A 27187-nucleotide genomic window follows, 5' to 3' on the forward strand; every position below is an offset into this window, starting at 1 on the left:
TATTGAATTTAAGACGCGTGTTTTTTTTGCTTTCAGACGATGAGGTAATCACATGACAGAAATGAGGGGGGAAAGGGAAGGCTTCGTAATCAGCTGTAATGCTATTTTTAGAACACAAAAAAAACAACATCTGGATACAACATGCCCTCGGAGGGACAGATTATTAAGGCATTAAAAGGTAAGGTGCAAAAAACGCTGATAATAAAACAATTATTAAATATAAACACCAGATAAAGTTAATATATTCTCTCGTGTTTATTGCTTTTAGTTTTATTTCTAGTGAATTGACTATTCAATGTAGTTCTTTATATAAACAGTGATGTTAATCGTATTGGTTTAATTAAAAGTGGACACTAGTTATTGATCTACTCCTAGTCACTGCTGGGAGGAGAAATAAACACTGATCCTAATGAAAACTCAAGGACGATTAACACACCGTGCGTAAAGAATATGAGCTTCAGCCCCAAACATAACACCTACAAGGTGATTAACAACACGAGAGTGTGGGAAAGTGTTTAACACTGTTTACAAAAAAAAAAAACAATAACCACCACTAACAACCACCACCCCAACAGCAACCACCTTAAAAACAACTCAAACAACCACCACTAACAAAAACAAGCCCAATAACATGTCACCCCAACAATGACCCCCAAAACAACAGTGACCCTAACTACCACCACCTTCACAACAAGCCCAACAACAGTAACACCAGAACCAACAATCACCTTACCAACCCCAACAAGAACATCCACTCCAACAGCAACCAGGCCAATAACAACAGCAACCTCAACAATAACAGCAGCAGCAATAAGCCAAACAACAACAACTCCAACATCCCTGCTGTAGCTCCACCCTCATACTGGCTTCCTGAAACACAGTGAATATGTTTATACGGAGATATTTGTGATGCATTTAGTGATTCTGGTTCTAATTTGTTGCCTGGTGCTGTCAACAGCCATGTGTCGCTCTTTTACTAGCGCAGTCACACGGCTGGGTCTAAATCTGAAACAGGTCAGATTTCTCAGTTAGCTCCTAATAACATAAGGTGATTTCCCAGAATGCAACTCAGCTACATGATGCTGAGCTACAGCTAGTTAGCGATCTGAAGAGACGACGATGGCGCTGTAAGCGTGAGAGGAGCTTTGGGAGCTGATCTTTTTGAGCAGAGGTGAGAGAGCTGGACAGACACTAAAGTGTCGCCACATCACTCTTTTTACAGGGAGATTAATGTTATCAGCAGGTTGCCGAACAGCATTGTGGGTAATGCAGGTAAGTGAAAACAGATCAAGCTAAAGACTAAGAATTTCATTCCCCTTTGAGGATCACTTTAATATGCAAATCATCCGAGGAGGAGTTTAATACGAAGGTAGAGTATATAGGGGTAGGGATGTCACGATACCAAAAATCTAGTAGTCGGTACCGATACCACCAAAAGTATACAATACTCAATACCAAAGTCAATACCACAGTGTGGTATAAAAAAAAAGAAAAAATAAATAACATTTAAAACTCCTGGAGGACATCCTCCTCTGGCTAATACTGGCAAAAAGAGAGAAAGAGAGAGGGATATTTTAGTTATCAAACACTGTCTGACAATGACTAATAAAACAGTGCTAATAACAAGTGCTAAGGTGCACTCCTGAACACACACACAAACACACCTTATACTCTGAATGCAAGCATAAGTTTAAATTCACTGATATAGTGGCAGGCCAAAAAGATTTATTAAAAGCATTAACATTTGAATAATTATTAGTGACATTAGGCTACATTTTGATGGCAGGACACGGACTGAATGGCGATGCATGGTGGCCCATTAGGGGGTAGTTTATAACATTGCAATGCGTAAGCGTCGTTAACAAATAACTGGCTATCGCTAACATTACATGGAGCATAATGTTAGCTGGTTTCACGGCCACAGTGCCAGCTGCCTCAAACAAACATAATATAGGGTCTGTCTTTCAGGTGCTTCGCAAAAATTCCAAGTGTTTCCTCACTTTGTTTGAAATGAACGATAGCATCGGTTGCACACCGGCAACCAACGCTTCCTTTCCTCTCAACAAGTCGGGCAGAGCTAAAATTGTTGCCGTCTTCTGTAGTTTTTCCTGTGTGCTTGTAGTTGTTCTTCCTCTTCACCACCACCTGTGGACCGACTAAAACACTTGCATGTATTTGCTGCCCCCTTCAGTTCCGGACGAATTGCAACCATCAGTAGCTTCATTACCAACGTTACCTACGCAAATGCAGAAAAACAAGTACCGTCACATTTTAAGAATGTTGGTATCAAAGTATCGGTTCTTGTGACACACCTAGTATAGATGGACAGATGGACCTACGATGTGATCTATATGGGATAATAAATGCATGTAGATGGATCTAATCACAGAAATAATCACTAAACTGGTTCTCGCCACTGCAGGAAGGAAAGCAGTGTAAAATTACAAAATGGCCAAACACAGGAGCTCTGTTTCAGATGATGATTCACTTCAGCAGCGTCCGACCTTCCAGCCTGGAATTCACACACAACGCGTTTATTGTCTCGACTTTTGACACAGACGTCTCAGTGGGCAACGTCCCTAGACACACACGCACGCAGAAAACAACCAACAGGAGCTGTTCATGGAGAAAACAATTTTCAAACCATCTTGAGTTTTGTAACAAAACTGTCAGAATTGATCCATTTATTTATTAGTCTGCTTGATATATAAAGCGCCTTTCTAACACATTTCTCACAAAATGTTTATGAATGTAACGAGATAACAGCTAACAAGTTTGTTATTATTTAAATATCACATCATCAAACATCACGACACTGACAGCACTGCAACCTGGAAAAAAAAAAATTTTACTCATTCGCACCGCCTTCCCGATTCGTATCAATATTGGCTTCCGATTCGTATCGATAATGGTTTCCTGATTTCCTGTGTTTTGGGGTTTTTTTTTTTTTTACATATTTTTTAAGAATAAAATAAAATGCAGTAATATCAGTGCCAAGGTTTAAAGCACCAAAAGCCATTAGGGCTGGATGATAGGGATATAATATCGATATCACGATACAAAACATATCACAATGCACTTTTCTGAGATATCGTGGCTATCAAGATATAAATTTTATAACATTTATTTCTTCTTAAAAGATTTCATTGTTTTTAAAAGTTACCTTTTCTGTTGTTTTGAATGTTTGAAGATTGTAAACATTTTTTAAAAACCTTACCGGACGTGTCCAGACATCGACTCATACCGAAGTTTCCAGTACCGTGCCGTCTCTGCGATACTGCGCTAGCTATGACTTTTCAACCTGACCTGCTTCCGGGAAATCGAAACGCGTTTTGGAGTTTAATTAATAAACGGACGACCCTGCCCACCCCATGTTACTGGAAATCCCAACACCACAATGTTAAAACTCCCGGATTCCAACCTCCTTCCTGTTCTCTCATTCCATCTTTCCAGCTAACGGGAAGTACGTTTCCTCTCCCCATCACTCATCACTCGCTCTGAAAGAGACTCACAATAACTCAGCACACTCTGATGAATACAGATTCAGCAGCATCGAAGTCATCAACCAAACTGCCCAATCATAATCATAGTAGTAGTAAAAATAATAAAAATAATAATATCTAAAAAAGATGCAGTGATTCAGGTAAAGGATTAAGGAGATGTAGCGATCCTGCCTACTGTATATATTGTTTGATACGAGGCTCTCAACACAATACATCCGTAATAACAATAATACTGTGTAATATAATACAATAACTCTGCTATTTGTCATAATATGACACCCATATTACACGATGTGTAACAAACTTCAATTACTATTTTTTTTTTAAAAGCTAAAAATAAAACTATTTTTGCAGACATTAGCTAAAGCATTTACACAGCTTTATTTTTTTCTACGTTTAAGTGTTATTTTATTTAAATATAAATGATTCTTTAATAATAACACAACCACGTGGACTTCATATAAATCCTTGAAAAGGTTTCACCTTTAAATTTGTAAAATCTTTCATTTGTACATTTTTCCCCTGATCAGTGTTAAATTTAAATAGAAATTAAAACAAACAATTTAGTATATACACATTTGTAAATAAAATGTATGTTTTCTAAATATTAAAAAAAGTTCATTTTTGTAGGTATTATAAAAATCAAACACGTTTTTTGGCCCTATCTTTCAGAGTGGAACGAGGCGTCAGACAAGGCTGCATCCTGTCACCGTTCTTGTTCGACTTGTACGCGGAAACAATCTTCAGAAAAGCCGGACTAGACGAGGGCGAAGAAGGGATCAAAATTAGAGGCCGAAACCTGAACAATTTACGGTATGCGGACGACACTACCTTGATAGCGGGCACTGAAGAAGGAATGAAGAACCTACTGTGGACAGTTAAAAGACAGAGCCAGGAAATTGGACTGTTTCTGAACTTCAAGAAGACCAAGGTGATGACCAATGAAAATTATGATCGATGAACCCTTGACCTGGGTGGAGACAAAATTGAGGTTATCAACGACTTCAGCCTACTTGGATCAATGATCAACACGAAGGCAATGACTCGTGAAGAAGTGAAACGAAGAATAGCCATGGGAAAATCAACGACGAAATCATTGGACAGAATTTTCAAATCGAAGGACATTTCTTTGCCCACAAAGAGACGACTCGTTCAGTCTCATCTTCTCCATCGTAACATATGGCCGCGAGAGCTGGACAGTCAAGAAACAAGAAAGAAAAGAATCGACGCCTTCGAAATGTGGTGCTGGAGACGAATCCTGTCGATACCATGGACAGCCAGACGGACAAATAAATCTATATTGGAGCAAATCAAACCGGACATGTCTCTCAAAGCAAGGATCACCAAACTACGACTTGCCTACTTTGGACTCATTGTACGAACAGATCACTCACACCAGCAACCCAATGGCTCGACACCATCAAAACAACAACGGAGAAGACCGTGGCCCAACTTATCCAACTGGCACATGATCGATCTTCCTACAGATCGTTCATCCATCAAGTCGCCATGGCTCAGAATCAAGCCTAGGGCCTTCAACTAGCGTACTCTCCCCTATGCCACTCTCTGCTCTGTGGCGTCGGGATTTCCGTGGAGAGCGAGGGAAGTTGTTCCACCTACATGAGATGGAAAGTCTGCGCACAGATAAAGAGAGGGACTATGATGGTTTCTGGAATAAGCGTGTGAATGCGCGAGTGTCTCCGTGACTGCGCGGCACTTTTTGATGACATCATTTGGCAGGATTCTCAGCACTATAGGAGCTGACGGGAATCTGGACATGATTCATCTTGTGTTAGCTCGAGCCGACTGTGTGTACGACATCGGGGGAATTTCCTTCAGCGGCTTCTGCACCGTTTCCTGTTTCTTTTCTTCTCTGGATCACGAGTCTGATTTATGTCACACCTTCATTTCCGGGGGGGGGGGGGGGGGGGGGGGGCGACTAAAAACTATCTCTGGTAAAACCGGGGGCATCGTACCATACTACGATACCCGAGGCACAAGGGCAGGCAAAAATCATTTTAAAAGTACACTTTTTTTTAAACAAACGTGAAAAACAGAAGTTGACTGAATGTCACATTTATTTATAAATATAAAAAAAAGAATAAATTATATATTTTTTCAAAAACTCAAACTGACCTTACATATAGTTCTACTTAACATAAACAAATGCATGTTTATTCCTAAATAAATATAATAAATAACTTAGATTTAAAGTTATATCTAATCATATTGATTAACTTTTCATTAACCCATAATATGAAGTCAAAGCAAAAAACACATTAACACATTTTTAATTATATATATTTACTTCAAATTAATTTATTAATTAGTTAACAGTTATTTAAAAGAAGGGTGATTATTTGTAAATTCAGAATAAAGGTTTAACATTAAATCAGCTGCAAATTTTTCTTTTTTTAAAATGCTTTAAAAAAAAACAACTATCTGGCGATATTTCAGGAAAGTTGAACAATTTAATCATGATATGGAAATCATATCATCGTATCTCCCATCCCTGGTCATTGTTTATTTTTTCAAGTTAAAATGGTTAAACTATCCCGTTCAAATAGGGCTTAAAGTTAAAGTAAGTTAGGTGTGGTTGGGGTGGGGGCGGGGGGTCATTTCCATGGTAACCGTGGTGAAAGTCAACTTTCAATCTTGGCTTGATGCACCCGAGCCTCAGGATCGACAATTCATAAATAACTAGCAACAACAACCGTCTCCTCAATGACCCGTTACCGTGGAGATAATATCTGACTCAAATATCAACCAGAGTCACACTTTACCATGTCACGACACTCACGAAGACTCAGCAGAACATCTCACGATACTCCGATACACACGACCATAACGATAGCTTGGAATGACATGGCGGATTTGGGGACAATGTGACATGCGGTGTATCACGGTATCGGTGTGATATCGTATCACACAGATCTACAATTCTGACCAATAGCGTTGTTTCTACCTGCCTTAAGTTTTGAGAGAAAACTAAAGGTGCAAGCGCACAAATAAATGCTCATTTGCATATCGCCGCCATCGTGTGATGCATCAGTACCACCACGCCATAGTTAAAGCACACATCCACATCCAGCGTCCACACATCATGCACCACTCACGGGACGCATGCCACGCCGTACCGGAAATAACAGTGAAACAGTTAGATAATAAATAGGTATTACCTCACACAGTGGGGCGTTGACACTGTAACTCGCCTCCTCCTCATTGTTTCTCCAACCTGTCGCCATGGTTTCACCTCCCCGCAGTCCACATCTAGAGGAGCGTCAGACTAATCCAATCTGATCGCTGTGTGGACGTCCATCCTGCCTCAACTCCCCTGCAGAACAGGAACAAAACACAAAAAAAGTTTAAATAAAACAAAATCCAGCAACAAAATCTCTGGTGTCTTCTCTACAATCTTTTTCACATCTTCTATAACCAGGCCTTTTTTTTTTTTTTTTTTAAATGTGATAAACAATGACAAAATAATAATAATAAAAAAAACCCAAAGAGATTTAAGATTGTGTCAGACTTTTCTTTCTACCCCCGACCTCTTTTCTTCTATGAAATCTAATCTATCAGGAGTCCGAGTTATCTTTATTTTTTTATTCCCCAATAAAAGAAACAATAAACTTGAAGCACATGGTTTTTTTTTTTTTACTACTTGTAAAGTTTAAATATCTTAACGTGCTAATGTTAAATGTGAAAATGTGTTAATTCCTGAAGACATGTGTGTGTATTATAGATATATATATATATTTTTTAGGGATGCACCAAATGTTTGGCAACCGAAATTATTCGGCTGAAAATAGCAAAAATAAATAAATAAATAAATAAATAAATAAATAAAATAAAATAAAATAAAATAAAATAAAATAAAAAAACCCAGCACCGCGATGAGGGCGTGCGCACGTGCACGAGCTACGTGCTCTTCGGATGTTTACTGTGGACACATGCGTTTGTTTTGTTTCTGTTCCAGAACATGTTTCTGTCACGTCACAAGACGTAAGGGAGTAGAGTACAGAAGCAGGTAAACACGTATTTATTTAAGGGCAGGCTGACGAACCGTAATCCAAAAAACTTAGTCAAGACAGGCAAAGGTTTCGGGCGAGCGGCAAACAGGCATAAACGGGGCAAAGCAGGAATCAGAGTCGCGGTCACAGAAAACAGGGTCAAAACAAGAAACAAGAAACATGAACTAGTATTATGGACTGGGAGCGGAAACACCAGCGGGGACTAAATGAACTAATCTATAGTTTAAACTAACTAAATCTATCAAGGAACATAACATTAACAACGTATCTAACTATACTATATCTACTATAATTCTCCGCGAGGTGTACAGGGACGAGAGCGGTATATGTCCCCAATATAATCAGCCGTATAGAACCGAACAGAACCATTTTTTTTGCACCTTTTAATGCACTTTTTGTTGTAGGCTACAGAGTGTTACATTCTTTCAGCAGTCTGTTAAAGGCCTAACATAGGCTATTCAAGGGGGCTCAAAGATGACCACATCAAAATATTTTTATTTTAGTCATTTATTTATTTAAAGTTATATTGTGCCTTGCTGGTAGCCTACGCCTGATGGAATGAAAAAAAAAATGTTTAGTGTTAAATAAATATTTTTAAATTGCAGTTTTTGTAAAAAAAATTTCTTTGAAAAGCAAGACAAAATTGTAAAAAGCACATTTCGACTATTTAATTTATGCAATGGTGAAAAAAATGGCAAAATAAATGGAAAAAGTGAAAAAACGTGTTCGATATTTGGCCTTTGGCCAAGTTTTTCATTATATTCTGCTTCGGCCATATTCATATCGGTGCTCCCTAACACATTATATACATATATGTATGTATACACACACACACACACACACACACACACACACACACACACATACATACATACATACATACATACATATATATATATATATATATATATGCAAAAGTTTAAAAAGTTCAAAGCATTTTTTCATAAATATTTATTTACGAAATAAATTGAATAAAGAAATTATATTTCTATTTATTAAACGTTTTTGTTTTGGCTTGAAAATAAATTGACAATAATAGAAAAAAGTTATGAATAAATTAATTATATATTAATCGCATTTATTTACTCAGTTATATTGAAATTAATTAACTCTATTAGTACTCAATTTAATGTCAAAACATTTTATTGATCACTTATTATATATTTTAGAATGTTATTTAGAAGAAGGAAACATTTCCTGTAAAATCAGAAGAAACCTGAATAAACTTTTTTTAATATTTAACCTTTAACTTTAAGTTTGCAATTCTATTTTTTATGTTATGAAAAGATATCGATGTTAGAGTCCAAGTCCTTTTTTATTTCAATTTATTGTTTTTATATAACATTTTCATCCACATGTTTGTTTTTTTTATCTGGAAAAGAGTGGATTTAACTTTCATTCTTTTTTAAGACAAGTTTAAAAATAGTTTTTACAACATCACTGTTATTTTTATCAAAACTCGTATTTTGTTTTTAATATTATGACTTTTGTCTTTAAAAACATGTTTAAGTAAAAGTTTACTGAAGTGCCACATGGCTGCAAGACTCCCTGCTGATCCTCAGAGCTACAACAAACACCCACCACCATAAAAACAACACCCAAATGACCTGAAATATCTATTTCATTTATACACAATTAAAAGAAAATATATAGTCTGGTGGGAAAGTGTCAATAAAGATGGGTTTTATTTATTTATTTGAGGTAATTAGATAGTGATACTATTTTGTCAATGCATTTGTAATTTCAGTTTAAATAATTATTATTTTACATTTAAATCATTATTAAACAACAATAAAAGACTAAAAAAAAAAAAGACATGGTGTTCTTAGCGAGGTTGCCAGATTTAGTACATGACAATTAGCAATTTCAAAACCTCTCTGAAAATATTACAAACTAAAAATATATACTTAAGCGTATACGATTTAACTACTCTTATTTATATTTAAACGTTTGCGCAATTTCGTTATAATGAGTTGACCAACGTTCACCTAAATTCGCTCAATCTGGCAACTTTCCCAACCCAGTGTTGGAAAAAGTTTCTTGGTCTGACGTTGGTTTGTTAGTCGTGTCCCAAATCCCTTCCACCTGACCTACGCAAGCGCACTACGTAGGCGGCTGGAAAACCCGGCGCCCACACCCTACGTAGCGCACTCGGCGTCCAATACGACGGCGATTTGGGACACATCCCGCTCCACAAACCAAAAAAAAAGACGACAAAGTTTGCTCGCTCCGAAAGAAAGTTAAAATAAAATGAAATGCCAAGTGTTAGCAAGCTGAATACATGATTGTCGATAAACCGTGTTTATAAATATCTAAAAATAAAAATGCACGTAGTGGGAGGTTCTGCTCAGCTAAACTAAAGTAAGCTAAGCTAAGCTAGCGATAGCTTCCAGCCTACCTGTTGGGAATGAAGCCGCAGAAAGAACTTAACGTCACAACAAACGCCCATTGAAAATGAAATAAAAATCCTCAGCCCGACTCGTTACCGTGATATAAAGCTCATAATCCTTTGTTTGTTTTAGTTTTAAAATGTAATAAAATTTGTTTTTAAAAGTTTTTTCCTCTCCTTGGCTAAAGCTAGCACAAGCGCAAGCCAGCCAGCTAACTCGCGCGGAACAATGTTGGAATTGTGCTCGAGAGCTCCACCACAGAATCCTTGGAAACGCCAGCCAATCACATGCCTCGTAACATGTTGTGGGTTTTGAATTCCAGCTAATAGGAAGCGGTGTTACAGTCGGCCATTTTCTCAGTGTGTTTTTCTCTTTTTTCCCCTTTTTTTTATCCATCCATCCATCCATCTTCTACCGCTTACTCCTTCTTCAGGGTCACGGGGAACCTGGAGCCTATCCCAGGGAGCATCGGGCACAAGGCGGGGTACACCCTGGACAGGGTGCCAATCCATCGCAAGGCACAATCACATACACACTCACACACACCCATTCATACACTACGGACACTTTAGACACGCCAATCAGCCTACCATGCATATATATATATATATATATATATATATATATATATATATATATATATATATATATATATGTATATGTATGTATATGTATATGTATATATATTCTCCAAGGTTTTTTTTTCTTTTAGTTTTTCTTCAAATTTGTACTTATTTGTTAAAATAGAATTCAGATTTTTTTAAAATCATTCTTTGGACTAAATAAAGGACTAAACACATTCAAGTGTTAATCATTATTATTATTATTATTATTATTATTATTATTATTATTATTATACCCAGGTATCACACCCTACAAGTTTATTTCCTTTAGTAAAACCAGATTTAAACATGTTGAAATTATAAATTATACTTAATAAATCATTAAATATGCACTCATTTACATAATGTTTCCAGTAAACAAATTTTACTCATAGTTATCTTTTTTTATTGGTTGTTGTTATTGTTTGTATTTCTTGTGATGTTCCTGCTTGTTCTACATTCTGATTTATTTTTTCTTATTTGTCTTTAAGCGGGAGGAGCTTCACCAAACTTAGCGAACAAAATGGTTAGCTTAGCTTCAAGTGTTTGTTGACATGTTGTTAGCACATATTTGAAACTTGATTGATTGATTTATGTTTATATTATCTAGTTGTGTGAACGTTTCACATGTAAAGGCAGTTAATTTCGAAAACATCCACTTGATGACTGACTGTCACAATACTGAACAAAAATCTGAGTGAAAAATCATTTAAAAAAACATAAATATTGGGTAGAAAATTGAAAAACGCTAAAGTTTAGAGGAATGCTAAGAAGATAGTTTGGTAACAAGTATGCCAATTAGCTAGCGTGTGACTAACTAGCATAGTAATGAAGCTGAAGTGAATATTCTGTTGAGCAGCTATTTTTCATCTGGAATTTTATCTGTAATAATAAATTTGTTGTTTCTTTAATATATTTCTAAAGAAAAAAATAAGTTCCATCTACCCGAAAGAAAGAAGTGAATCAGAGCACAATGAAATTCTTTAAAAACGACATCAAATGAATGCTAATTGAAGCCGTACAGACATGTATAAAGTGTCCTGTCATCTCAGCAAAATCCTGACAGTTCCGTTAATTCATCTGAATCTCAGACTTTGGAACACCAATAACACAAGAAGTGTGGCCATTTTATTAACAAGGAAGTTTTACTTTCACTGGAGTTTCCCACTTTTACATTTTCCACATCCTGATTAGTCTGTGCATGATAATCCTCCACCCCTCTCCATGTCTCTGGCATAAATACAGCAGCTGTTTGGCTAGATTAGCCAAGTCACATGGCGCTGCTGGTTCAAAGCGGGGTCGCTATGGGGCTAGCAGAAGCTGTGGAATGCATGTGTGATGTGTGTGTGTTCCCACAACATCCGTCTTTCCTCAGCCGTATAGAGCTGCTCATCTGTCACAGAGTTTCTATATTAACATGTATTGTGAGCTACGAGACCAAGACTGCGCTAGCATGTGAACCATGTCAATGCTATCGTGGCTAAAAATACACCAACTCCAGTCTGGAGTTCCTGCAGACTTTGTTATGGAATTTATGCATTCTCCAGTTTGAAAAGGTACCTTAAAGGTACCAGGGTCATGAAAAGATCTTGGGTTTTAAAACAAAAAATGTTCCAGGCGTCACGGGGGGGTGGGGGGGTTGGTGTAGAAAGATATTGGGTTCCAGTTAAAATTGTATTTGTTTCTGAAAAAGTTCCATAATCCATGATTTCTAACCCTGATTGTTAAAAAAGTTCCTTGGTTCTTGCAAAAGTTTCTGCATTCCTGGAAAAAAAAGTTCTTGGGCCCCTGCAAATGTCACTGTGATCCAGCAGAGGAGAACGGTTCTTAATTTCAGGACTTAGGATAGACTCGTAAGGAATAAAATAGTTGAGAATACTTTTGTGTTCTTGAAAAGGTACTTCAAAGGTTCTTGGGTTCTGAAAAGAACAGATTTTGGTTCCTTAAAAAAAGTTCATTCATCTTTGAAAAAGCTCCTGAAGGCAAGTTCCAGGGTTCCTGAAAGGGGTTTCTGAAGAGTTCTTGGGTTACTGAAAAGTGTCCTGGGTTCTTGCAACAGTCCATGGGTTTCTGAAAATGTTCCGGTGTCTCTAGAGGCAACCCAGGAACTCTTTCAGAAATTGCTTTCAGCAACCCTGGAACTTGATCAGAAAGTCACAAGCTTTTTCAGAGACCAACAAACTTTTAAATGAACCCAAGGTCTTTTCAGAACCCAGGAACCCTTCTAGTACCTTTTCAAGAACCCATATACATTTGCAGGGGCCCAGGAATTTTTTCAGGAACATTTTCAGGAACAGAGAAACTTCTTCTAGAACCAAGGAACTTTTTTTAACAGCCAAGAAACATTTAAGAAATTCAGAAACTTTATCAAGGAGTAATGAATTTTTTCCACCAGAAATTTTAAAAGATCCAGATAATTTTTTTGAGGAAGCCAGGAACTTTTCAGAACCCAGGAGTCTTTCGGGTAGCTTTTCATGAACCCCCTACACATCTTCAGGGAGCTTCAAGAATCCAGAAATCGTTTCAGGAAGCGAGCGAGAAACTTTTTAGGACGCCAGGAACTGCAAATTATTTTCAAATGTAAGAATTGTTTTTGAAAACCAGGACTCTCCTGAGATACATACGCTAATAAGGACTTGATGTACGACAAAATATTGAGGCCCTTCAAAGCAAACCCTGTTGAGAAAATCAGCTTCTGAGCCCGACACTTACGGCGCAAACCTGAAAAGACGGCTTTCTGCAAAGAGTCTGGAGCTGGACAAATGTTCCTTTCATTCAGGAGTGACCACCTGTTCAGGGGGATTTAGTGGCTGGGAATTTGTCTCAGTGCAGCACGGACACAATCCATCTGGAAAAAATCTACAAACGTTTATCCAGGGCTTGAAATGAACTTCACACAACAGCTACCAAGTTTCTAGTTAGCGTTCTCATGGAGTGAAACTTTTCCCAAACCTAAAAGTTGGCACAAAGTATTTTCTAAACAAAAACACATATGTTGTATGTTTATGAAATACGACCGAATCCATTCCTTTAACTACCTTATTATTCTGTTCTGAAACATTCTCGATTTTGCAGAGTGACAAGTGTTTGTGGGTCAGTGGGGGGCCGAGCTTACATGTAATTTCATCATCCAACGTAAGCTTTTTCATCGGGCATCAATACAAATGTTTACTCTGTGTTACTGACCGTTTATTACACAAGCACACTCGTGCAACGTAATACAACAACAAATCCCCATCAGCAACTTGTTATTACGAGAAAACATCGTAAAATTAATAATAAGAGGTAATGTTTAGTCATTTTGAGACTTGTTACAAATAAATAAATTTCTTGCATATAAGAAGTTGTTTATCTTCTGTTTCAGTTAGAGATTTCCTCTGTTTCAATTAGAGATTTATACTTTGTAAACTAACAAGGTGCTTTCTAATAAATGCTTTTTTGGTAATAGAGACTTTTTAATAATAACAAAACGTTTCTCATAATCACAATGTTTTGTAATGATAAAACGTTTCTCGTAATAACAATGTTTTATAATGGCAACAAAACATTTCTCGTAATAACGATGTTTTCTAATGATAAAACGTTTTTCGTAATAAAGATGTTTTCTAATGAAAACAACAAAATGTCTCCGAATAACAATGTTTTGATGATAACAAAATGCTTGCTTTGTAATAACGATGTTCTCTAATAATAACCAAACACATATCTTATAATAACATGATGTTTATACAGATTCTTTTTCTTAGTGTTACAGCAATGTGCTTCCAAAGTTATAGCTGCTGAAACATTAATGATAACAGAACTAGCTTTGCATCGTGGATGTCCCTCAACGTTAAATAAAACTACGTATAAAATTCTAAAAATATTGTGTCATTCTTTAACAACTAAAAAATTTTTAATTGTGGTATAAGAGGAATAAAACACATTGGAACCTGATGTTATGGGAAAATAATTTACACTGAGGTGGTAACTGTAATTCTGCTTTATTACATTACCCTGTTGTTGATCGTTTTCCTATCCCTTACGTAATAGTTAGCTAGCTTTCTAACCAAGCTGCCTACTAATATTTATAACACAAACAAATTCAAATCGATTAGTACAATTATTATGGAACTATTCCTTTAACATTGTAAATAATCTCACAAATTCATTCATATATTTAAATACCAAATGGAAACAAACAGGTTGCCAGATTTATCGTTTTGCATTTTAAAAGCGATAACCTAAAACCGTTAACGTGGTACTATGTATATGAGATTAAATAGCGACCCTGTTGATTTTGCCCTCACTCACTGTATGATTTAAAGTGCATGTGAATTTGCCCAATCTGGCAACGTTAAACACACAGCATGGAGCTCTGTCGTCCTTCTGTTCAAACACTGGAGTCATGTGTCAGGTGTGTGTGAATGGGTCTCTGTAACACACACTCTTCAGCTCCATTGTCAGCAACCGCATTAATGAATCGCTTTTATTTACAACGGGGTCACTCGACACACGAGAGCCAAAAACAGAGAAAAAAAATTCCCACGATCTAGGGAGGAGTCTTTCTGAAAATCCGACAAGCAAAAGAAACTCAAAAATCCCCCTGTGTGGTTTGGAAATCCTTATATGTTGAATTCCCCATGAATTTGTACAATTCCGGATTTCCCAGAGAGCGATGGTGGCCATGTCCGACACGACATGCTGGAACACTGCAGACGTTCCCCGTGTGGTCTACCCGGCCCTTACTCAAACACACCTTAAACACAGGTTTACAGAAGCAGTGTTTTTGTTTCCACAGCTGCTGGTGGAGGTGGTGAGGACGGGTTTGGGCGGAGACCATAATCAAAGATTCCCCTCGGTGAAATCCAGACACGGAAACCTCATAACTTCACGGATCAGCCGGGAAACCAAGCTTTTATAAACACCACGCTGTGAGTTACAAAACCTACAGTATCTGTGTCTACATACAGAACTTCAAGCACATTCATATTAATAAACCAAACTCTTTAAATATGTTTTTTTAAAGAACCTTTTAGCAACCAAGAGATTTTCAGGAACCCCAGACTTTGTATGAAATCCCAAAATGTTTTCAAGATTTTTAAACACTCATTTTTTACTGCCCTGGAAACACAGGAAATTTTAGGGAATCCATGCACCATTTCTAGAACCCATGAGCCATTTCAATAACCCAGAACCCTCCCATTATCCTCTTCAGGATCCCATTAACCTCTGGCTTTTTAGAACCCAGGAGCCATTTCTAGAACCCAAGAGTCATTTAAGAATGTAGGAGCCATTTCAATTACCCAGGAGTCCATTCTTTGTACCCAGGAGTCATTTTGGGAAGCTAGGAGTCATTTCTGGAACCTAGGAGCCATTTCAATTAACCAGGGGCCATTTCTAGAACCAAGGGGCCCATTTTTAGCACATAGGAGCCCTTTCAGTAATCTAGGAGTCATTTAAGAATCTAGGAGCCATTTTAGGAATCAAGGTGCCATTTCAATTACCCAGAGTGCATTCTTAGTACCCAGGAGTCATTTCGGGAAGCCAGGACCCTCCCATTATCCTCTTCAGGATCCCATTAGACCCTGGCTTACAGGGGTCCAGGAATTGTTTTTCAGGAACATTATCAGGAACTAAAACATTTTCAAGAACCCAGGAAGTGTTTCAACATTCAGGATCTCACTCAGAAACAGAAAAAAAAATGATCTGAAATTAACGAATGAACAAGAAAACCTTTCAGCTACCTTTTTCCCCCCTCAAACCCATAAATATTTTCACAGATCCAGCAAGAACTCAGAAACATCTTCAGCAACCCAGGAACCTCTTTAGGAACCCAGAAACGTCATTGGGGGACCCATAAATCCATTTTAGGAGCCCAAGAACTCTGTACCTAAGAACTCTGGCCTTCCACACAATTCTCAGTCTTCGTCTTATAATATTTAACCTCACAGATGGGGTTTGACAGAGATATTAACAGAAAATGTCTTAGGTGAGACAGACTTCCGTTACATGTTAGCTGCAATAACCTGGAAGCGCTTAGCTCCTGAACACATGCTAGCTGATAGAGCATGGTGGATATTTATTAGCGAGCGCTGCTTTAACACGGTTACCGTCATCACACTGCTGAAACCTGCACAGGATTAAACTACAGACCTCACACTTTCACCTGAGCCAAAACAAAATACCAGAGAGTGGGAGGTGGTTATGTAAGTAACACACACACACACACACACACACACACACACAGCTGTGTACACAAGGGTATTTGACTTCTTCTTCCACTGAGGTGACATAATACGTGACGAGGTCAAGTATCTGAACCTCCTGAACCACTTTTCGTCATTGTTTTACTTTTCTTGTTTTTAAAGTTTTTTTTCATTTAGACAGTAGGGGGGATTTGAGCAGGTATTTATACTGAGATAGATTCAATTTTTCGCCAAGACATCTTGATTTATGTAATTTTTATCACAGTATATGAACATGTGGACAAATAAGAGTCGCAAAAATCAGCATATATTAACTTGAAATGGACACGCTACATGTGACGTATTCAGCTGCATGTAAAATGTATGATACAGGTTAACATGTAAACAGTGTGTACCGTATTTTATAGATTATAAGATCAGTGGGGTTTTCCCTCTCCACCTCCAGCAGAATTTAACTGTAAATCATCAGTTTATTAATAATACAATAGTACTGCTACTACAGTTATTACAGGGCAGTATTGAGAATTTACACTGCAGTTAGCCTCAGGGAAAAGTGGGAGGGGTCTAATACTCCAGAGAATACGGTAATCTTCAGCCCGTCACTATAAAACATTATGTTACGATTTTATGTGAAATGAAATTAATATCATTTTGTACAATTATTGTGTAATGGATGAGTTTAGCAAACACTTAATGAGGACACACACACACACACACACACACACACACACACACACACTCTCACTCACTCTCACATACACACGTATACAGGTCTGAGCCACTGGACGAGAGGCATCAGAGTCTGTACTTCTGTTTCCCATCTTCACTCATCACACAGATGTGCTGCAGGGAGAGAGAGAGAGAGAGAGAGAGAGAGAGAGAGAGAGAGAGAGAGAGAGAGCGAGCGAGCGAGAGCGACAGAGACAGAATAACAGGCAGAGATTACATTTACTAAATCACAGAATATTGTCAAAAACAATCAGTTATGACACACACACACACCTCACACTGGATAAACATCATGAACACTCACATTAAGATCTCTGAAATATTCATTATAGTCTAAAGCGTAGCCGACTACGAAGTGGTTAGGGATCTCAAACCCAACATCTGGAGGGGAGAGACAGAGAGAGAGAGAACCACAATGCTTTATAAGTTATTTACAGGCTGAGAGAGACAGGTAGAGAGAGAGATGGGGGGTGAATATTTACAGTCAGGGAGACAGACGTCTTGATTAGGGACCCTCTTCACCAACAACCTGCAATCACATCACAACAGCACTAATTATATTACTGTATTTTGCATGCTTGTGTGTATATGTGTTGGCATTATATTCTGATACACAGACAGAAAGAGAGAGAGAAAGACACACACACATACATACACACACACACACACACACACACACACACACACACACACACACCTCACTCACCCTGCCACTTTGATCAGTTTGGGTTTAAAGGCTCGGACGTGAGTCAGCAGCGTCTGCAGAGTCTTGCCTGTGTCCACTATAGCCTGAGATACACACACACAAACACATACACAAGATGAGTTTGTACAGTGTTTAAGTTTATTTGTGACATCACTGCACATTAAAATGGTTTAATTAAATAAAATATATTATAGAAGTCTTACCTCCACAATCAGGACGTTCTGCGGAAGATGGAGGTAAAGAGAAAAGGTTAATCAGGTGAAACACTGAACTGCATAAAAAATAAATAAATAAAATAATATAATAAAAATAAAAATAATAATAAACACATACCCAGTAGAAGGGACTGTAATGTAGTGTGTAATTACACTTTAAAAATTATATTTCTTTAAATACTGCAGTATAATCTAATGAATTAAATTGAGTAAGATTTGAATTGGGTACGAAATAAAAATAAAATTAAAAAAACGTTGCCTTACATTCGCTTCAATTTTTCTCCCCAAAATATCGTGACGTTGTGTATTTTATTTAAGCTTGCTTAAATAAACATGAGCTCATGCTTAACACATGAGCTGTAGCTCATGTGTGTATATATATATATATATATATATATATATATATATATATATATATATATATATATATATATAATTCCACAAACCTCCAACATACACATTATATGATGTTATATTTACAGCCAAACTACTTAAAAACCTAGACGTAATCTCCCACATTCATCCACTGGATATGAACAGGTATCTCTAAATCCTTTGCCTTTACCACAGCATTTTAAACCTGTTTTAAAATAGGTTAAACAACACTTTGTCTGTGTGACCCGCCTCATGTCAGTGATCACCATAGATATTATTTTTCTTTTTTTTTCTCATGCCGCACCTCATTCACCCCTTTCTGTGATCCGTCTCTCGATTGTGACCTTCTCAGGTGCTGAATATTTATTCTTAGCACAGAAGCGAGTCAAAATAACTCCTATTTCTGCCTTTCTCATCCCCGTTTAGTCGTCATTTCGTGCTCCCGGCTCTCTCTTGCTCCTGAACTCCTTTTATGGAGTTTGTTGGGCGTCGCTACATGCAAATGAGCTGTGTCGGGGAACGCGCAGTGTGCTTTACATGCAATCCTCAAAGAAAATCAGGATTTGCGTTCGGTAAACATCTACGCAAGACTTGACCAAAAGATTGATAAACGAGGCCCAGTGTGCGAACATTTCATTTATTGGAGATTCTGATCCAGTTGATTTTATTCAGTGTACTAGCTTTGAAAACAATTAGCCCCGCCCACTTTAGACTGGATAGAAATCCTGAAATTCGACAGAAGCTCACACAGACACTGAAATAACACATGATTCACACACCCGAGACTCCAATCAGTAAACTCCGCAGGACTGTTTATTACTTTCTTTTTTTTTTTTTAAACGATGCACCTTTGCTCTACATGCAGTTCAGACGGTGTGTGTACACTGAGCTCATGTTTGAGAAAGAGATGACACACGGCTCTGAGATTCCTCACACACTGATTCATGCCTGCACACACTCCGGCGAGAAGTTCTCGAAGCCTAGGAGTCACACATAGCCGAGACGGAGTTTCTCTGGTTTAAGAGAGGAATAAAACACTCAGGGATGTGCTCTAGTAGGAAAATAATCAACTTCCAGTGTAGACACCAGGCTGCCGTTGATTATTTTCCTCTAACAGCACATGACGGAGTGTTTAGTTTCTTTACATTTCTCACACACACACTCTGATTGGTCAGTAAGGCGTTTGAAGTGGTCATTTCATCTCCATGATGTCTTTTTCTGATAATTGTATGATGTCAGGTTTCAGTACTTTTCGTATCGTCATTTCTTTGAACATGTGACTATGAGGAAATGACTTAATGACGGATAATAAACAAGGCAGTGACGGAGGATTAATGACTAAATACAATTACGAAAGGATTAATCAGGTCTTCACCTTCCCGGCGAGTACAGACAGACTCTCGGCGCCGATCATCTGGAGGTCCGGCGTCGAGTGATCATTCTGGATTACGACACAAAAGTATGTACTTCAAAACCATTCAAACACACGTCTGAGTTCATGAGTTTTTTTTTAATTTTATTATTGTTTTATTTTTTCCCCATTTTATAAAACCACTTTTTTTTTATAAAGCTGCATTTAAATGCATGAAAAACGCAACAATAATAAAACCACTATTAATATTATTAGAATCATCAAAGCTATTATTTTTCTCCATACAGGACATGTGGAGGATGATTATGTGGTATGTCTCCCTCTGCTGGTTCATAAACGCATTACAGTCAATATAAGGCTTAGCGTTTAACACGCCATCGTGACGTCCCCGATCTTAAAGATGTTTAAAATGTTTAAAAATAGTTTTAGTCCCTTAACAAGCAAATCATTTGAACAACATCTTTAAAATAATTTTTTAATGATATAAAAAAAAAGGAGTGTCCAATAAATATTACAAGGCAACCGTTTCTTTATTTCAAGTTCCTGTTTGCATTTTTATGGCCCAAAAATTAGCTTCGCCTCCAGCTGGAACAGAGTTTATTTCCGCTTAAATTAAAGGTGCGGTCTGTAATGTTTAAAAATATTTTTGAATTGGATCATTTGAACAATATCATCATCTTATATATAGTGTCCAGTCCATTTGAAGTTCCCGTGTGCATTTTCCTGGTCCAGAAATTAGTCCCGCCCCCTAGATGGGACAAAGCTTCTTAGCTGTGATTGGTTCTTCTTGCATTCTATATCTTGTGCAAAGTCATTCGCTAATGAGTCTTCTGTTTAATGAACCTCTTTTAGCTCAAGTGACTTGATTCACATACTGTTTATGAACCAGTTTTCCTCCTTATTTTTGTAGATTTTTGTAGTACGCCTCAAATGACGCAAGTTACTTATGCAGTATAATTTAACCAAAATCCTTCGGTGGAAAGCGTGAATTCATTCATCTACAGTAAGCACTTTATCCTGGTCAGGGTCATGGTGATTTTAGATGTTGAATCGTTAAATGTATCAAGTAAAATGTCCTCAGTCCATATAAGTGTATGAGTGTCCTCAGCCATGTTTATGATTACATACAGCACTGAAATATGTGACTCATGTCCTCTACGTCATCACAAAAAAAACTGCATTTGGTTAAAATAGCGCTAAATTTGTCAGAGTTGTTTCGGAAAAAAGAATCAAATAGTATTGGTGAGCTGAGTCAAATGATCTGACTCACTAAAAGGAGCGTGTCAGTTGCGCTCTACGTTGATTGATCTACCATGAGCCAATCAGAGTGAGACATACACATTTAAATAAATGTTCTGACTGGTCAAAAGATCAAAGACTTTATCTGGCTTAGAAATAAATGGCAGCGAGTAGTTTGGGAGCCGAAAAGAGTTGACTTTTATTTGGAGAAAATGAGTCAACAGGTTCAAATAGAGTCATGAAATATAGCTACAAATAAAACAAACATTCTCCATTAGTAGTTTATTTTTTAAATAAAGGGCATGTCTGATTACCAGGTAGCTCTTGACTCGTATGAAGTCGACAGTCATGAGTAAAGACCTGCTGGAGTTGCGGTTCAGCACCTGAATGCGTTCCACCAGATCGGCGCAGAACTGGTGGCCTCCCTTCAGCACGCATAGCACCACAATGTCGTGGTCACCCAGATCTTCCAAGATGTCGCGCGCCAGTCGCTCCGTCCTGCCACGAGACACTGCTCACTCAACTCTCACACTTTAGCACGTTAGTTAGTAGTAGTTAGAGTGGTTTAACTAGTTAGCTTAAATTTGGTCCCAATGGCAGCACCGACGTATTTATCAATAACTAGCAGACATGACTGAATGTTTAATTGGTCAATTGATTGTCAAGGGCCAAATGTATAACGTGTGCAATGCATGCTGGGTAATGTCAAGAGCAACAACAACAACTCAGTTAAAGCCATAAGGTTGCGATGCTGTGCAACTGAAATGCTACAGAACATGACGTATTGTACACTATAGTGCTCATTTATCATTACCGGTCCATGATGACTCCATGTGGAATGTAGACGCAGTCCAGATCCCCACTGTAATGCGCCGGATAGGTGAACAGATCCAGACGGTACCCCGGCCAATCGTCTGGGATCTATCGATGATAGAACATTAGCTATAGGGGTGTTCACATTAATAATTTATAACACTGGTGTCTTTATAACTCAACACACTTTCACCTCACACACCCCTGAGAGAGCCTAAAGTTCATCATGGTGGCCATTACTGATCTAGACCAGAAGAAAATATACAGGAGAGGGCAAATTTTACTTTCATGCATGAGGAAAGATATGAAGCTTGTTGGACAAATAGTAATAATAATGATTTAGTAACTAGTTTATTCTAGTCATGTAAATTGAATTGCAATTGGTTTTTATATTTTCTTTAAAAACAAACAAAAAAAAGAACCAACTGCAGGAGTGCATGGGCTTGGTCAGAATATATAGAAAAGCTATGTCAGATGACAATGATGCTGTTTGCACTTCCTTTTCTGCAATCACATGGCAAGCTAAAGGTCATCACCATCATCAGAAGGCTCTCAAAATTTTATAAATTTTTCAATATTTAGGTAAAATTACTTAAAGGAAAAAAAATAAACACTATCTGAGATAAGTTAACTTTTTTGTCATTTGAACATGTTCATATATTTTGAATATTCCATTAAATGGTAAAATGTAATTGTTGCCACACACAACGGAACCGTGGTATGTACATGATACAGGCCTACACAGCAAAGGCATCTCTAATAGTATATTTAAATTTTTTTCCACATTCAAAGTAAGAAAAACTGGTGTCATTTCAGACATATTGCAGCTGCGTCTTATTTTCAAATTTTATGTTTCAAGAGAAAGAATTCAAGATACGTCACCCAAAACATATTTGGATTAAACTTTGTCTGTCTGTATTTTGCGTGAGTAAATGCATCAACATTTTTATTACAACTGTAATTCCTTCTAGAAGAGATCACTTTTACATGCTTAGTGGGTGGCAAAAAAACCCTCTGGAAAATGCAGGAACTGTAATTGTAATATACATTTTGTGTTATTTTTGACTACATGATACTTTCCACCACTGCATATTATTGCCATACAGCAACAATTTACCAACTACCCTCCACTAATATATATTTTTTAAAACTGTGTATATATTTTTATGACTTTAACAAATTCTTTTTAATTACTTGAGCTAACTAAAGCAATAAAAATCCATAAAACATTTTTTTATGTAAATATAATACTTCATGCAGTAGAGGGTTAATAAAAAGACCCATGCACATATCTAATCTGGACCCTCCTGCACCATGTGGTGTTCCACCTTAAAGCCGGAGTAACATCATGTTGCCTGTTGGTGGCGCTGTTTATTCATTTTTAATAACGCACCGAGCAATCCAAACACAGAGGGGGAAATAAATAACATTAAAAGTGACTTTTCAGGTTGTTTTTGTACTGAATAAAATCACATTAATTCAGGAAATAATAAACAATGATGAACGTGCCTTCTTATCACCAACATGTTTGTATTTTTGAGTAAAGAAAACTTTTCAGCATGTTCATTCACAGAAAAAAAGAGACCTGGATGATGGGCTGTACTGGACTGTAAGGGGCGGAGCCTCAAGAAATTGGTATGGTATTGATTTGGTGGGACTTTAGCAAGTAAGAAAATTTCAGGCGACCATTTTGGATAAAAAAAAACATATATGCTGTTGATACAGTGGAAGCCATTTTGTTTTGGTCACTCAATGATGTGACAGGCTAATTTGTCATTGCCTTTCAGTGTTAGATTTGAGCGTACAAAGTACGTAGCGTATCGTCTGAGAAGATAGCGTACCATTTAAGACTCGACACTTGAAAGTTCCATCTCTATCTCCAAACTTTAATTACTAAAGAATTTTTACACACATAGCACAACACTGTTATTTAAGCTAGCAAACAAATATCAGGAAGCACTCCTGTTAGTTAGCTAGTGCGAGCTAGAAACTTCCTTAACAACTAGAATTTTTGTTTTGTTTTTTTAAAATAGTATTGGCATTCAAAATTACTGAGAAAGCTAGCTAAGCTCCATTAGATACATAACCTGTAAATCCTTTTCTTTGATAACATTAGTTAGCTGGAAAATTAATATTAGCTAGAGTTTTTTTTGAAAATCAGCATGTCTGATCATTTTTGTAGTACTGTTGTTAAACAAAAAAAATTCCCAAATAGCTAGCTAGCTCCATAAGTATTTATATAAACTATAAATATTTTTGTTCTCTAAAATTAGCTTGCTAGCTATACAAGTAACTAGTTGGCTACTTCGTGTTAGCTAGAAAATATCTCTGTAATGACTAGCATGTTTGGTAGCATTTTTAGTAGACTAAAAGCTAGCTACCCTTATAGTATAAATACAATATTGTAAATATAATCTTGTTTGCCAACATGAATTTTTTAGCTAGCCAAGTAATTAGCCGGCAAGTTAGTGTTAGCAAGGAATTTCTTGACAACTTTCTGAGGTGAGGTTGCAATTTGTAACTGTCCCCTACAACCAGTGAAACCTGCCTCAATTTGAAATTTCAACTCGTCAAGATTACTTGGAGTCATCTTCTCAACTACCAGTTCCTATCCTGCCCCTGCTGAAAAAAACAAACAACAACAGAAATTCATAGAATTTGTAATGGTTTTAATGGGAATTGTCTTGGTTTGAATAGAAACTGTAACGGTCCCTGTGAGTCTTGACTTCGTCTAATTTGTCGCCTTCTATCTAGTGGATACCATTAAGGACCGGTAACGGTTTTAATGGTTAGCTGATGGTTTGTAATGGTATTTGTAGTGAAAACCATGAGAATTTCTGTGATTGTCCTAAAAATTATTTTCCAAGATCACTTTCTATACATGGCATACGTCTTTCTTCTTTTTGTGCAGATTAATAATTTAAGTAGTCACAAAATGGAAAAATACAGAAGATGAGTCGACTCAGGACTTGACAATATCTTGAACAGTGAGAGTCATAACAAAAGAGTATCAAGTAATTATATGGGAATATTGATGTTATAAAAGTCTTTTGACATAAGTTTTACTCCAGAGGTTCAGAAGTAACTTAGAGTTCCGATTAAATGCTTACTAGTTGTGTTTGTAAACTAGTTTTGAGACTCGAGGCCTTACTTGTTTTCATTTTGAATACTTTCGGCACACTGTGAACATGTTCAACCGTTACCTGGTAACGCACGAATGACGTCACATCGACTTCATTTAAGGCGGAACGAGGAATTCGGATAAGAAGCTCGAGCGTCACTCGTTTACTTTTCATATTTTTATTTTCAACAATATAAAAACGACTGTTTACCCGCAGGATTGACGCGAATGTGACTGCTTATAGTGATGAGTTTTAAAGCGCTCACATTCGTGTTTTCGCACTGAAATGAATGAATGAATGAATGAATGAATGAATGAATGAACGAACGAACGAGCTCGTGCTTTTACAAAGACTAGAAAACTCTAGATGATGCATGTGAAAAACAGAGAAGACGTAAAGAGAGTGTAAACACCGCAGGAAGACTTGCGTGGACTTGAGTGTTGCGCAACAATGGGCTTCCTCACAAGTTTTGGAAACTTCTCAAACTCCGGTTTTACTTTCTCGACTCTACAGCAAAAACAAACAAGTGCGCGCGCTGATCGGAGAAATATCCATATTCAGGGATTATGTATTTACCACGACGCCTCTGTGAGTCGGTGTTTTCTCTTTCAGCTGTGCCATGCTGCAGATCTTCAGCTTTTTCACATCACAGAAGAGAAGAAGAAGAAGAAGAGAACACAAAGCTTCTTTTCACGGCTGCCACCGGTCAAACAGCTCCGCGCATGCGCAAACAAACACAATCCACACAAGCATCCAGGAACCATTTTCTAACATGCAACACAATGGGAAGGAAAACAACAACAACCACCCTAGAAAGGTGCAATCTTGAACCTTAATATTAAGTGTACAACAGTACCGTTTGTTTGTTTTTTTCATGGGAGAACCCTTAAAGGTCCTATGTAGAGAACCTTACCAGACAGAGCTCTAGGCTTCTGAGTTTTTATTTAGCAAGATGCCTTTACTGTACTGTGCTTTGTGTAATAAATATCACAAAAAGGAATGGAATAAAACACAATAAAGTCAAATGAAGCAGGAGCAAATAAATAAATAATGATGACAAATGTAATAAAAAAATGTTTTTAAGCGAAGTAGAACATACATATACAGCGTAAAACCAAAATGAAATAAAATGAAGCAGAATAAAACAGACTACAAATAAATCGCAACATAATTGGAACATTGAAAAAGAAAACAGATTCAAATAAAATACAGCATAATAAATAGAATAAAATAGAAATATATGTAATAGAATATGCTGCTGACTAAAATAACAAATGAAAACATACAAATAGAACTGGGGGAAAAAAACAGAATACAATGTAATGCAATCAAATAAAATATGAAAATATACTAGAGCAGAATAAAAGATAAATACATTTTTATTTAATAATACAATAGCATAAGATAAAATGTAATAATGTTACAATAAAATAAAATAAAATAGAAATGTACTTTTTGCAAAACCGAATAGAATAGAATAAACTATAATACAGACAGAACGACAGAATAGAAAAATATAAGATAGCACCAAAATAAAATGAAGTAAAATGTCAGCGGTGTAGAATGAAACAGATCAGAATAGAAATGTAATATAATGCAATAACAAAAACAATAACAACAGAATCGAACAAAAAAACCAACAGAATAGAAATGTAATAAAGTGCAATCGTATCAGCAATAATAGAACAGAACCGAATAGAATTAAAAGTAGAAGAGTATAAATGTACGTGTTTCTGATGAGCATGAGTTGGAAAAGTTCTGATATCATATATTTGGGTGTTTATGGAATCATTGAAATAATAATAATCGAATAAGTGAAATAATGTCAATTCAGCAATCAGTATCAGGGTGGCAGGGGGTTGATGGGGTCAGAGTGTAAATGTTTGAAGTGTAAATACTGAC

General features: G+C 36.9%; 2 protein-coding genes across 9 annotated transcripts in view; both read right to left on the minus strand.

Annotated features, from left to right (window-relative positions):
* arhgap21b (Rho GTPase activating protein 21b) overlaps window positions 1-10187 on the minus strand; it is a 40784-nt gene extending 30597 nt beyond the window's left edge. The window contains exons 1-3 of one of the 8 annotated variants that reach the window (XM_047156707.2): window positions 3218-3556; window positions 2405-2579; window positions 2001-2236 (exon numbers count right to left, since the gene is read on the minus strand). In XM_047156707.2, the coding sequence (XP_047012663.1) occupies window positions 2001-2024 (24 nt within the window). In that variant the 5' untranslated portion in view covers window positions 2025-2236; window positions 2405-2579; window positions 3218-3556. Of the gene's footprint in view, window positions 1-2000; window positions 2237-2404; window positions 2933-3217; window positions 3557-6682; window positions 6838-9932 lie in introns of those variants that run through there. The other 7 variants (XM_047156705.2, XM_047156704.2, XM_017472040.3 and 4 more) reach the window with 7 other exon arrangements.
* A 6767-nt stretch (window positions 10188-16954) lies between these two features.
* prtfdc1b (phosphoribosyl transferase domain containing 1b) lies at window positions 16955-25972 on the minus strand (the record flags this gene model as incomplete). Its single annotated transcript, NM_001201023.1, is given in 9 exon segments — window positions 16955-17557; window positions 17748-17824; window positions 17926-17972; window positions 18150-18232; window positions 18353-18370; window positions 20115-20180; window positions 21665-21848; window positions 22165-22271; window positions 25862-25972. Coding segments are annotated over 9 exon segments (675 nt in total). The 3' UTR covers window positions 16955-17509.
* Window positions 25973-27187: the final 1215 nt, after the last annotated feature.

The sequence above is a fragment of the Ictalurus punctatus genome, chromosome 7, assembly GCF_001660625.3.
Source record: "Ictalurus punctatus breed USDA103 chromosome 7, Coco_2.0, whole genome shotgun sequence".
NCBI lineage: Eukaryota > Metazoa > Chordata > Actinopteri > Siluriformes > Ictaluridae > Ictalurus > Ictalurus punctatus.